The sequence below is a fragment of the Lynx canadensis genome, chromosome A1 (assembly GCF_007474595.2).
Source record: "Lynx canadensis isolate LIC74 chromosome A1, mLynCan4.pri.v2, whole genome shotgun sequence".
NCBI lineage: Eukaryota > Metazoa > Chordata > Mammalia > Carnivora > Felidae > Lynx > Lynx canadensis.
In genome coordinates, this window is record NC_044303.2 from 108868333 (window position 1) to 108880925 (window position 12593).

The following is a 12593-nucleotide window of genomic DNA, read 5'->3' on the forward strand; positions in this document are numbered from 1 at the left end:
GGGCACTATTTTAATTGTCTGGCTACTGTACACACTAGAAGGCTCCTTTATCAGAATTTCCACTTCAGAGAGCCATACTACATCTTTATCCTGGGGTTAACAAGCATAATCTATCTCTTTTACCTTTCTCTCCCTCTGCTATCCTTGTGGTAATCTGGATTTACTACAGACTCTCTTCTGCTTCTCACCCCAGTCCCAGCATTGATACTTAAGAACTAAACCCTCAGTTCACTTTCCTTAGGAGTAGTTCTCAGGGTTTATCCTGGCAGCATGCATTGTCAGCTGCCAATGTTTCCAAAATAAGCAAAGGATGAGGCAGAGGAACCAGGTCACATAGTGGCAAAATGCAGTGCTTAATGTATCTATCACCTTGACAATTCCTTCAGGGTCCTTTTCATTATAGGGGTTTTTTTTTGTTTTGTTTTGTTTTGTTTTTTTGCATTTATTCACCAACTATTTGGAATGTCTCTAGAGCTCTTATCTCTGCAGTGGTTTTTCTCTGCTCTTCAAATATTCTCAAATATTCAGCAATCTGATCTCATCTGCTTTTAAGAATTCCTCAGTATTTCTGGTGTGCTGATGGCATCCTTTCTTGTATTCAAAAATAACTTCAATTACACCAATATGTAGATGGCTCATAAATTTCTATCAGCAATAATCCATATCCAACTTGCCTATTTGGCATTCTACTTAGTCATCTTAAAAGCACCCATAACCTAATATATTAAAAACATAATTTATGACCTTTCCCTCAAACGAGATTTTTTTTTCAGTAAATGGCACCACCTTGTATCCAGTTATGCAAGCCAGAAACAGGTGTCATCTTTGATACTTCCATCTCCTTCATTCTTCATTTGCCAAATTCTGTCAGTTTCGCTTCCTAAAATGGTCATGAGCTAGGCTCACTTCTTTCCATTTTCAATGTCATCCTTTAGTACAAAGTGCCATCATTTCTCCCCTAAAATACTGTAATAACCTCCTATCTGGTCTATTTGCATCCATTCATGCTTCTTTCCATACTGTAGCCAAGGTGATCATATATCTTCCTAAGTAAAAGACTCCAGTGGCTTCCTGCTGCTCCAAATATAAACAGCCATATCTTTGACATGGCCTACAAGGCTCGGCAAGGCCTCTGTGTGTGTTCAACCTTGCCTTAATATTGCATTTACCCCTCCTTTCTGACCGACAACCACACTGGACTTCTTTCAGTTCATTGAACACGTAAGGCTTAATCCCAAGTTACGGTCTTTGCTATTCCCTCTGCCTGGGTGGCTCTTAACTCACCTCTTTGCATAGCTAATTTCTCCTTTTCTTCCAAACGCAATTCAATTGCTGTTCCTTCATAGAAGCTTTCCCTAATCTCTCCAGCTAAACTCAATTTGTTACATTCAAATCAATCTCTTTTGTAGCATTTATAACAATTTTAATTTCCTGGTGTGTACTTGAAAGCTATGAGGATGAGGTCCATTGCACAGGCAGATGGATTCACCTTGGACTAGGAGAAAGATACCTCTTCCACTAAGATGGGAAGATGAAGCAAAAATACAAATGGATGCTTATGTTCAGAAAAAAGAAAGTTGAGAGAGTTCATATCTGGCAGTCTTACCTGATACTAGCTCACTACTCGATGAACTACTGTCAACCTGGAGGTCATCAGTCATTGACTCCTAAGTGAAATAAGAATTAAAGGTATAGCACAAACTATGACACTGAATATTTTTATATTTTATTATATCACATTGATTTGGTTACTTTGAAACGAAAAACTGAACTTTGTGTATCAGCTTCATATGTATAATAGATTCTTTCAGTTTCCTGATCACAGATGTAATCTGATATTTAATATTAAATCTAAAAATAAATACTGAAATATAATAATGTGGGCACATCTACAGAGTCAGCAATATACTAGTCAACTAACTACTGTAGGTTAAACCAGCACCTAGAAGGTGAACAGTCTTCTGACCACCTAGGTAGGAAAAGTTTTTCTTTCTCTAGATAGGAAGGCAAAATAAATCAAAAGACTGATAAGTCTAAATAAAATATGAGAAATACAATTAAAGGCAAACAAATATAAGAGTATTTGTTATATATGTGTATAAAAGTGTAACTCCCTTCAACATATAACGAATAAACATTTCACCAAAAAAGAAACACAGATAGCCAATAAAATGAGAAAAAAAGTATCAATTTTACTAGTATTCAGAGAAATGGAAAACAGATAACATGTTACTTTTCATCTATCAAATATATGTGTTTTCAAATTATCAGATAAAATGGTGCCAACTGCCCAACATGAATTAAAAATGATTCAACCCTTGACCCACTGCAAAATTTTTTATCTTAGAGTGACAATTTGAGTGTACACAAAAAACTTCTGTGGTAGAATGCCCATTGATATCTAAAATGGCAAAACCTTGGAAACAATTTCAATCCTCCAACCACAGGAAAAAGTCGTACAAATTACAGTATATCTATAAGACAAAGCACTATGCAGACACTAAAAATCATATTTTTAGAGACCACTTAATGTTAGAGGAATATACAATCAGACAACAACTTTTAAATTTAAAAAAAGGCACAGAAAAAAAGGAATGTAGAAAAAATATATAAAAAGTAGAAGAAACTTTTTAAACACTTGTTTTTTTGGCATAGTCTGGATCATCTACAACGAACACTTAACAGTGTTAAAATCTGGGGTAAAATCCTTTAAAAAAATGCCTTTGTTGAAACTGCCCACCCCCAAAACACATGTTTTAGAGATATATGTAAGCTAAAGCACTGGAACATGACTATTTAATGCTAATGGTAGATGAGTCACAAGCAATTTTTAAAATCTGAGTTTCTCCAAACTACTGCTATGTATCTTTAAAATACTGTACAGAATCCATATTAAGTACAGTAGGTCAAGAAATTATATAATATACTAATGGTAACGAACACTGTTTCTAGTTGTTAATGGAAAGTCAAAAAGAAAACATGAAAATGACTTTGAAATGCTTTTAAGTGCTTCTCAACATAAGGGAGTTACTAAGAAAAACTTACATATACTCAGTAATGGGCATTTCTCAAATTTTTGTCAAGGGAAATTAAAAATAAAAAATGTGGCTATGAATCCACCAGAATCAGAAATTCAAGGCCCTGTCTAAAGAGAAAACACCAACGTTTATAAAAATGCTACGAAGCCATGTATTCTCTATTAAACAAAGACTATACTACATTTTAATCTGCAGGCGCATCAGTTACCGCTGGTCTCTGCTGTAAGTATACCCAAGGTCCGTAAGAGAAATATACATACACTCAATGGAGCAATCTTCTCATCCCAGGGCTCTTCACTAGTGCTATTTCCACTCAGGCTTTTCTGTCCTGTAACTCTTAACTGAGTGCTAACAAACAAACAACGCAATTAGTTTGCACGGTCAGGACTTGGCTTTCCACGTCTCTGTTCATACTGTTCAGAATCTGAAAGGCCATGTGGGGACGCCATTAAGAAAAAGACCCCAGTGGGTTAATTGTACCAATACCCAACTGATGGTGCGAATGCTTTCTGAAGATTTGAGCTCACTTGCTTTTAGGTAACTTGGCAAAACTGCTCTTTAAAAACTTCTGGGCCTATGTTGTGGGAGGAGCGAAATCACAGTATTCCACCTATTTTCTTCGTTGACTCTCGGAAGAAGTTGGCTATTGGCAGAAAATGAGGATGAAAATTTTGAGGGGGGCCAGAGGCATGGGCTTGGCACTAGTGGCTACGCACCTCGGCGGCCTAGAGCGGCTAACTCCCCGCCCACTCCACTCGGCTTTCTCTGAGATCTTCGGCAAACAGGGCGCTTCTCCTTTCAGGCCTAAAAGAGGGCGGCATATTTCAGGGAGAAGCCCTGAGGCCCGTTTGCCGGCCTCGGGTTTCCCTGGGCCGAGGCCTAGCCGCCCCCGCCCTTCGCGTTTGCCGACCCCGAGTGCCGCTCCACAGGCTTGCCCACCCGGGCTTACAGTGCGCAGAGTGCCTTCTGTCTGGACCTGGAGGGGCCTCCGCCTTCACGGTGGGGCCTAGCTCTGGCGTCGGGGTTAGGTTGAGCCTCTGGCCAGCCCGCTTCTTGCGGGTATACACCCTTAGCGACCACATTGCCACCCTACCCCCAAGGCGTTAGGGGCCTCTTGGCCCTCCACAGCCTCTCTCGTCGCCTTCCGGAGGAAGAAAGCTAGGGTCTGAGTGCTTCAGCGTCAACGCACAGAAGCTGCCTGCGGAGCAGTATAACAAGAGCTGGGCGGAGAAAAGCCAACAGCCCACGGAACCAACTGCTACACTGGACTGACTGGAGCAGCCCGCCTCGCTCCCGCCTTTTTTTTTTTTTTTTTTTTTTTTTTTTTTATCTCGTCCAAACCATGCGCTGGCTTCTGGGAAACGGAGTGACGTGAAGGCCGCCCCGCCCCCCTGGAGGTGCGGCGTCCGGGTATTTGGCGGTAGGCCCGCGTGGTTGCAGGTCCAGTGGCGCTGGCTGTCTCATCTCACGCTTGAAGAGAAACTTATGGGAAAAAGCCTTTTAATCTTCCTGGTGGTTGCAACCTTTGCTTTTTATTTTTCCCTTAATGTGTTGAGCTCATCACGTGCGTGCTACCGATGGCTTAGCCCATCTCATTATCAACATTGCATTAATGCCTCAGTAATGTTTTAGGTCTCCGAACATAGGGAGTCTTGGGGGGGGGGGCGGAGTGCGGTGGTCAGCCTGACTCAGTGCAGGGAAAGTCAGACAGCAACCAAAGCACGTTACCAGAAGAGAATATCCTCCTGAGCAATCAACCTCAGTTCCGGGGCCACCAGTTTATTGGGGAGCCGTGGCATTTGAGAGTTAGCATTCAAAGACCTTGCTTCCAGGAGATTTCTTCTTAAGGATAAGAAGAATCCCTTCGCCCCATCCAGGAGCTATCTCCTGGACATCTGGGCAGCTTTATGGTCAAGGTAGAGAATTTCTTACCTCCTAGTGTCCTGGGGCTCAGCTTGTTTGCTCTGCCTCATTGCAGGAACGTAGGAATGACTTCCCTCTCTCCATACATCCTGGTTGAACCACCTGGCTGCATTTGATAAGCATATTGTGCATATAATAACCATCTTCATATTTTTAAAATGACATTTCACATTAAAAAATGCATTTGTAGATATAAATTACAAAAACTCAAAGACTTGTGATGTTCCAATATTGTATGTGTGACTATAGCACACATATAGCCACAATGTTTTCCTAATTAAATTCCTCTGAACTTTTTAAAATTGAAAATTTGCTCATAGAAAGTCACAACAATCGATTTAATATACAATTAATTATTAAAACTTAGCTTTATAAAGAACAGAAGGTAGGAATTCCTACCTAGTTAGATATAGTGCTTTGAGTCACTGAATCAATACTTACTTAGCACCTTAGTCTGTGTTAGGCATTCTGGTAGGTCCTGGGGATACAGAAGTGTGTTAGAAATGGTCCTTCAGTCTAGGATCTCAAAGTCTTGTTGCAACACAAAGCAATTATCATATTTCAACCTCCTTTCTTTAGTCACATCCATAACATGCTGACAAGCAGTCTCTAGTTTACAAGTCAGGTCTCCAGGCTCTCCTCTCTCTCTTTGGAGGCTGTTGTGAAAAAAACTCAGAGTTCTTAAATGACTTGTGGGAGATGTGGGTCCTTCCATGCTTTACACCTAGAAAGGGAAGAAACAATGAAAAAGGAAAAGAGCTTAAAGCAAAAGCTGATCTGTGCTTTGGTGTCCCTATTCCTTAATTGTCTCGCTATACTGATCTCCATTTACTGAAATGCCATCAAGTAAAGGTTTATGGAAGTTAATGCATAGGGTTTCAAAACTGGAAATAAACTTTGGAATGATTTCTTGAGCCAAAAGGGGTCCTTGAAGATGATCTAATTTACCCCTCATTTTGCAGCTGAGGAAACTACAGGTTAGGGAGGCTCGTTATGACAGACGATTGGCATAGGTGGCATGAGTCTCCTGGCATTTGGCTAGTGGGCTTGTCATGGCCCTGTGTTTCCTAACACATGGCTGGGAAAGGGGTCAGGGGAGCAAGGAAAGGAGTTTGAAGCCCTCAGTTGCAAGGGGATGAAAGATACTATAGACACACTTGGTCTGTTTAAAAAAATTTTTTTTAATGTTTTGTTTATTTTGGAGAGAGAGCGAGAGAGAGAGAGAGAAAGAGCAAGTGAGCAAACAGGTGAGGGGCAGAGAGAGAGGGAGACGCAGAATCCAAAGCAGGTTCCAGGCTCTGAGCTGTCAGCACAGAGCCTGACGTGGGGCTCAAACTCACGAACTGTGAGATCATGACCTGAGCCTAAGTCAGACCCTTAACTGACTGAGCCACCTAGGTGCCCTACACACTTGGTCTGTTTAAAGCTTCACCCAGTGCCAGCCTATAAAAGGGAAGGAGTTGTGTCCCATACAAAAGGATGAGCAGAGACGTCTCAATTCAATTATCTCTCTGTATCTCCTCATTCTATCCCCAGATACACAAATGCCAGTGCAAGCATTCATCAAGTTAAATTGAACTTCTCCCGTTTCCCTTTGTACTCCTCCCATATCTAGACTCAGAATTCTGCTAGCAGTGTTTCAGTTCACACGATGGGTCACACGATGGGTTTGACTAGGTTTGGAACAGTAATGGAGAAACTAACTTCCATGGTAAAACAAATTCCAAATTTTGAAGAGATTTCTGAAGAAGTTTTTTTTTTGTTGTTTTGTTTTGTTTTGTTTTAAGTAGCTCTTTTGTGGGTTTAGCATTCCCTGGAGCCCAGATGCAATCCTTCTCTGTTTTCTTTTGGAGTGACTCACTGAGCAGTTCTGTTTGTGTTACTAACCACAATTTTCAGGGTCTAACTGGAAACCAGTTTATTTCTGCTTACTTGACCAGACTGTACAAAACCACAGTGACAGAGGAAATGTATCTTCAGGTGTTGTGATCTTAATGCTATGCAACACATGAAAAACAGCCAAGGGGATTTTTCATTCAGTGGCTATTTCTTGAGCATCCTGTATGGGCTAGTCCTTCTGCACTGGGGCTATAACCTCAAGCAACTCACAGCGTGAGTGGGAGTGGGGCAGAGGGAATCTTCTCAGATAAAAGGATAACTGAGCTGTTCTAAGAGCTGCGTGGTGGCAGTTAGCAGAGCTATTAAAGGCTATGGCATTCCATGAAAGTGGGACCATATGTGCCACATGGAGGCACAGAAAAGCATGATGCTTTTAGGGCACTACATAAAGTGGTTGATATGACTGGAACCAAGGCTCCAATGGAGGAAGCGCAGGAGTAGAGATGCTACGCCTTGTGTGCTGAACCAGGGAGTCTGAACTTTATCCTGGAAACTGGGAAGTCATGGAAGGAATATTAAGCAGGAGAGTGGCATGACCAGATTTTCAATTTAGAAAGATCACACTGACTAAAATGTGGATGGTGACATTTAAAGAAGCTGGGGTAGAAACAGGAAAACTAATTAAGAAAGAACAGTAATATTCCAGACAAGAGATGAGAATGGCCTGAACTATACTAATAGCCATTAGAATGGAGGAATAGATAATAGCAAATATACAGAGAAGGCAGAATCTGCATAACTTTAGGCATGGCAGAATGTACCATCTTAAGAAAGTATAACCATTAGCTTGTATATGGGTAAAAAACATGGAAATACTGTTTCAGGGGCATCACAATGGAAAATTTGAATACAGTTGTTCTTTTAAAAGTATAAAAATGATTTAAATTCAGTACACATTTAAATCCAGGACACACTTGGTAACAGAAAATGCACAAAGAAAAGGAGCACCTCAGGGGTGGGGGAGGACTGTAAATCTTTGGAGTTTGGGGACACTTACGGAGAGTGCAGAGTATGCTGACTAGTGGTAAAGTTTGATATAATGTTTACCATAAGCTCTATGATCAATAATTACTAATATACTAACATCAGGGGACTGTGCTATATAAATATATAAAATAGTAATTATAAGCAACTTTGAGAAACGAAAAAATCTTTATTTTTTACAAAAGTTTTCATAAATGCATTTTATATTTGATAGGCATGCTATTATAACAAAGCAACTAAAAAGATAATTACAGTTAAGATACTTGTATGCATATTTAAAAGGTAATATTTTAATTTCCTCAAGTTTTAAAAATTTAATGTAGAATAAGCAATTCTTCAAAAAATACCCCTTTTCCCCACCCCGTGCAATTGTTGCAATGACTTAGAAGGAAAATTAATCAGTCAAATGAAATGTCTAAAAGCCACCATCACCTCATCAGAACCTTTTCAGTTTGGGACAAGGTTTAGAATTGCTTATATTCCAGGTATTTATCTACTGCCTCTGGGTTATAACCATTCATTGTTCTAACTCAAGAATTTCTCATTTAGGGCTTTGTCCTCACTTGAATGCTAATCCCATTCTTAACTGCAGTTAATTGTAGAATCACAGAAAGGACTGTGCAGCATACTTGAGAGACAATTCAAATTATCAGGATCATTTTCTTTTCATGTTTATGCTTCCTTAAAATAAAAAAAAACAGGCAAAAAAATATAGCAACTTAGCTCAACATATAATTTATCAATTTTATATATGATTATTCATTCTTTTTTCTCCTGAGATATTAAGCAAGTTTGTAAGTAGTCTGTTTTCATGCAAAAAATACAGTTTTCCATTGTTTACATTCATCTCATAGTATTTTGTATCCTAAATAACTATATCAACTTTGTGCTTTACACATTTGGAAAATGAAGAATAATCCATTTTCTTTACTGCAGAAAAAATAAAAGATTATCAGTTCTTAGATGGGTAATACAACCTAATTAAGTGCAAACTTCGAGTTGCTAAAACATTACCTGACTATAAAAATTGCAGTGGAAAGTTCTATTTTCCTCATGCTTGCAGTTTTACTCAAATGTAGAATGAAAGGTTAACTTGCTCATATGAGGGAGACATAGTATGTTTATTCCTTGAACTTCTGAGTCTGTGAGTCCCTAATAAATGTGGAACTAGGCCTCCATGCCACACCTGGTCAGAGTTTCCTCTCTCACCTGGGGGGAATCATAATACAATATAAAGATGTCTTTTATGGCAAAAGAAAAAAAAAGGTGTATATTCTATTTGAAAATATACACAGGATTGGCTTCTAAAATGTGAAAATTACTAATTTATATTCCTAATTACATTAATAATGTACATTTGAATGAAAAACAGATAAAAGGCCAAACATTTAGGAACATGATTTTTTAAAAAATAATTCATCTGTTATGTCTCTAGACTTCTGTCGGATCTGATGTCCACTACAAATGTGAACATCTTAAGTACATAGCCTTTTCCTATATTGGTTAAAGAGAAATACAAAAATTTTCCCCCCAAAATAAAGTTGGGGAATCTGAAGCAAGAGGGATTTTCCATTAACACATCTTGTTTTATTTCTTCTTTATTCAAAAATTCAGTGGAGTTAAACAGAGGAATAGATAAATGTACCTGCAGTATATTTAGGGCCCACCGTTTACTTTTCTCAGCACATTTGCTGTAACCTATTTATTGGCCCAAGTGTGGTGCTTTACACACAGATCAGGAAGGCCAGAAGAAACACAAGATCTTTAAAGTGAGAAAAACAAGAGATCTTTACCTGTCCATAATCAATCATATCTAACTACTATGAGGTAAAAATACAACCAAAATAAGTGTTACATTATTTGCTTATGTTATATTGTCCAAAATCCTTTTGAAAATAAGAGACAACTGAAATTTTTTTGAGTGGAAGGACAATGGGAGTCAGCTTCATTTTCTTCAAGATGTGAAGCTACTTGCCTTATTTTAAAAGAGTATGAATATCTAATTCAGATAATGATTTTCTCTTTTAGTCAAACATTAAATATAAAAAATTAATACTATGTAGATATGGCCTTGGAAATTTTTAGAATTTATTTATTCAGAAATGCCTTTAAGAAGGAATATGCATGGAACTAGCTCATATACTAAAAGTCAGATTTGTAAGTGTAAGTAGAGGATCTGCGGACAGAAATATGCCAAAGGAATGTGTAAAGAATTGGATAAACGCGGGGCGCCTGGGTGGCGCAGTTGGTTAAGCGTCCGACTTCAGCCAGGTCACGATTTCGCGGTCCGTGAGTTCGAGCCCCGCGTCGGGCTCTGGGCTGATGGCTCAGAGCCTGGAGCCTGTTTCCCATTCTGTGTCTCCCTCTCTCTGGCCCTCCCCCGTTCATGCTCTGTCTCTCTCTCTGTCCCAAAAATAAATAAACGTTGAAAAAAAAAATTAAAAAAAAAAAAAAGAATTGGATAAACGCATCAGATGAAGGTGTGATCCACTTTTGCCAATACTGAAATATAAGTGTATATAATCACTGATACAGATTCATCCAGTAGGCCCATGTGATGATGCAGTTTTTTAACCAATAGCATTTATTTACAGCTTGGATTTGCTCCAGGGGAAAGGAACTTCTGGACTGTGAATGCTTTCCCCATGTCTGCTTTCAGAGTCCTGTCTCTATAGAAGAAAACACTTGCCTAGGGATGGTTCCTTCTTCAGAAGCACAGTCTGTAGCTTGGAACCTAACTGCTGTCCATGCTGGGTTTTAATTATAAGAAATTGTTGGTACTCGGGTGCAAGGAGTGTCTAAATACATAATGCAAAAAAAGGAGGTTTCCATGGTTAAGCTTAAAAGCATTTAAAGATTTTTTGAATGGAATTATGCCCTATGAGATATTCATCTATGATGGATTTAAAAACTTTCATAGCGGTGTTTTGAAGAGGTACTTCAAAATTAAGTTGTTGAAAAACTGTTTTCTTTGGAAATAACATCCCTTCCTCCCCTTGTTCAGGATTACAGCCATATTTGGTTTCCCAGGCCTGGCCTGGACATACTATGAATGGGAGGCCTGAAGAGCCCAGCAAGGAATATAGGTACATTAATTGCTGTCTATCTTGAGAAATAATTCTGGGTTTCTTTTCCCAAGTCTTCCCCAAAGGTCCATTCATTGTAGAGTCAACAGACATCTTTTAGAATTCATGTGGTAAGAAGTCCATGGATATACACATTTTATCCTTGAAGTAGTCGTACATTTGTCTCTAAGTAGTTCCTGAATATTTTAATGAGCTTAATAAATGAGAAAATATGTTGAAAGATCTTTGTAAAATGTTATATAAATATAACATTTGTTTCAATAGTATCTGAAATCGCATTTTTCATGCATAAAAGTAAAAATGACAGGGAAAACTTGTTCACATCAATAAGAATTGTCATGTATAAAGAATCTGAATTTATGTAGAATGTGCATTATATCTTGTTTTAGCATGATTCTGTACACCTAATTTTAATTTTTTAAGTCTGATTTAACTGGGATTTTGACAATCAGTTACTAATGAGGTAGTCCACATTGCTGAGATATTTGCTATATCAGGTTACTATTCCACAAATAATGAAGTACAGTATATCAGTTATGTTTTTCCTTTATGTTTAATAAGAGTTCTGTGAACATTGAGAATATATTACTTTTAGTGGTACACAGTCCTTGAGAAAAGTCTTGATTTTTACATTGCCATTTGTGATATTTTTAGCAGCTTGTTACAATATCATTTTAATAAAAATAAAGTGTACTCAGTGATGATAGAGAAAATATTGTTAAAGACCTCTTGGGACAGGAAAAGGCATGGTCATAAGATCACGTGCTTATTCATTTTCAGCTGCATCATTCTGATTCATTACTTTCAAGAGTAACTATAATATTGCTACACAGTCCATTATACTGAGAAGAACTTTCCTTGAACTTCACATGGAGATTGAGTAAAGCTCTTCTATTTGTTTTTTGAAGTACTCTCTCAGCTCAGGTCTCTTAGCCTTTAATGTTGGTGTCAGCAAGCCATTCTGAACTGAGAACATGTCAGAGTGGATGTGAATGGCTTTAACCTAAAAACCAAATGCAGAATATGTCTTTATCAGGAATATAACATAGCATTTATAGTACACATGATAAAAGTAACAGGCATACAAGAATAGATATATTGATATTAAAACACTATGCTCTTTTTAAAAGTCAAAGTTAGGTTAGTAACATTTCAGCCTATTTAACATGTCTGCAAGCCACCTTTTCTCCCTTCCTACTCCTTCATTTAGCCAGTCAACAGAAATGAGCTGGGTGCTTATTCTGTGCACCCAGGCACTGAGGACACAAAGAAGAATCATGAGTGCCCCTGCCCTCAGCGGGTGCACACTAGCATTCAGCAGAGCAGACACACCGGGCAATTATCAGACAGCGTGGTATGCACAGTGACAGGCGCCTAAGGCAGTGGTGGTAGGGGAAAAGGAGGAGCAGCCAGGGAAGCCTTCCCAAATTAGATGAGTGTTAAAAGATGAGTAAGAGTTAACCAGCAAAGGAGGAGAGGTGGGTAATGGAGGGCATTCTAGGCAGAGACAACTCCAAGAACAAAGCTGTGGGAATGAGAAAAGACAGAACATGCGAATGGAAATCCAAGTGGTTTTTTGGTGTAGATACATGAAGTAGGAGGTAAAGGGGTAAGAGATGAAGCTGAAGTGGTTAATGCAACAGTTTACAGAGGAGCTCAAACT

At 38.7% G+C, this 12593-nt stretch overlaps 2 protein-coding genes across 4 annotated transcripts in view; both read right to left on the reverse strand.

The window, feature by feature from the left end:
- MEIKIN (meiotic kinetochore factor) overlaps positions 1-4135 on the reverse strand; it is a 76674-nt gene extending 72539 nt beyond the window's left edge. The window contains exons 1-4 of the mRNA XM_030318065.1: positions 3988-4135; positions 3755-3842; positions 3299-3386; positions 1607-1667 (exon numbers count right to left, since the gene is read on the reverse strand). Of these exons, the coding sequence (XP_030173925.1) occupies positions 1607-1667; positions 3299-3386; positions 3755-3842; positions 3988-4120 (370 nt within the window). The 5' untranslated portion in view covers positions 4121-4135. The remainder of the gene's footprint in view (positions 1-1606; positions 1668-3298; positions 3387-3754; positions 3843-3987) is intronic.
- Positions 4136-11157: 7022 nt separating this feature from the next.
- Positions 11158-12593, reverse strand: part of ACSL6 (acyl-CoA synthetase long chain family member 6) — a 60868-nt gene continuing 59432 nt past the window's right edge. For 2 of the 3 annotated variants that reach the window (XM_030317645.1, XM_030317679.1), the window contains exon 21: positions 11159-11933. In XM_030317645.1, the coding sequence (XP_030173505.1) occupies positions 11796-11933 (138 nt within the window). In that variant the 3' untranslated portion in view covers positions 11159-11795. Of the gene's footprint in view, positions 11934-12593 lie in introns of all 3 variants that reach the window. The other variant, XM_030317654.1, reaches the window with a different exon arrangement.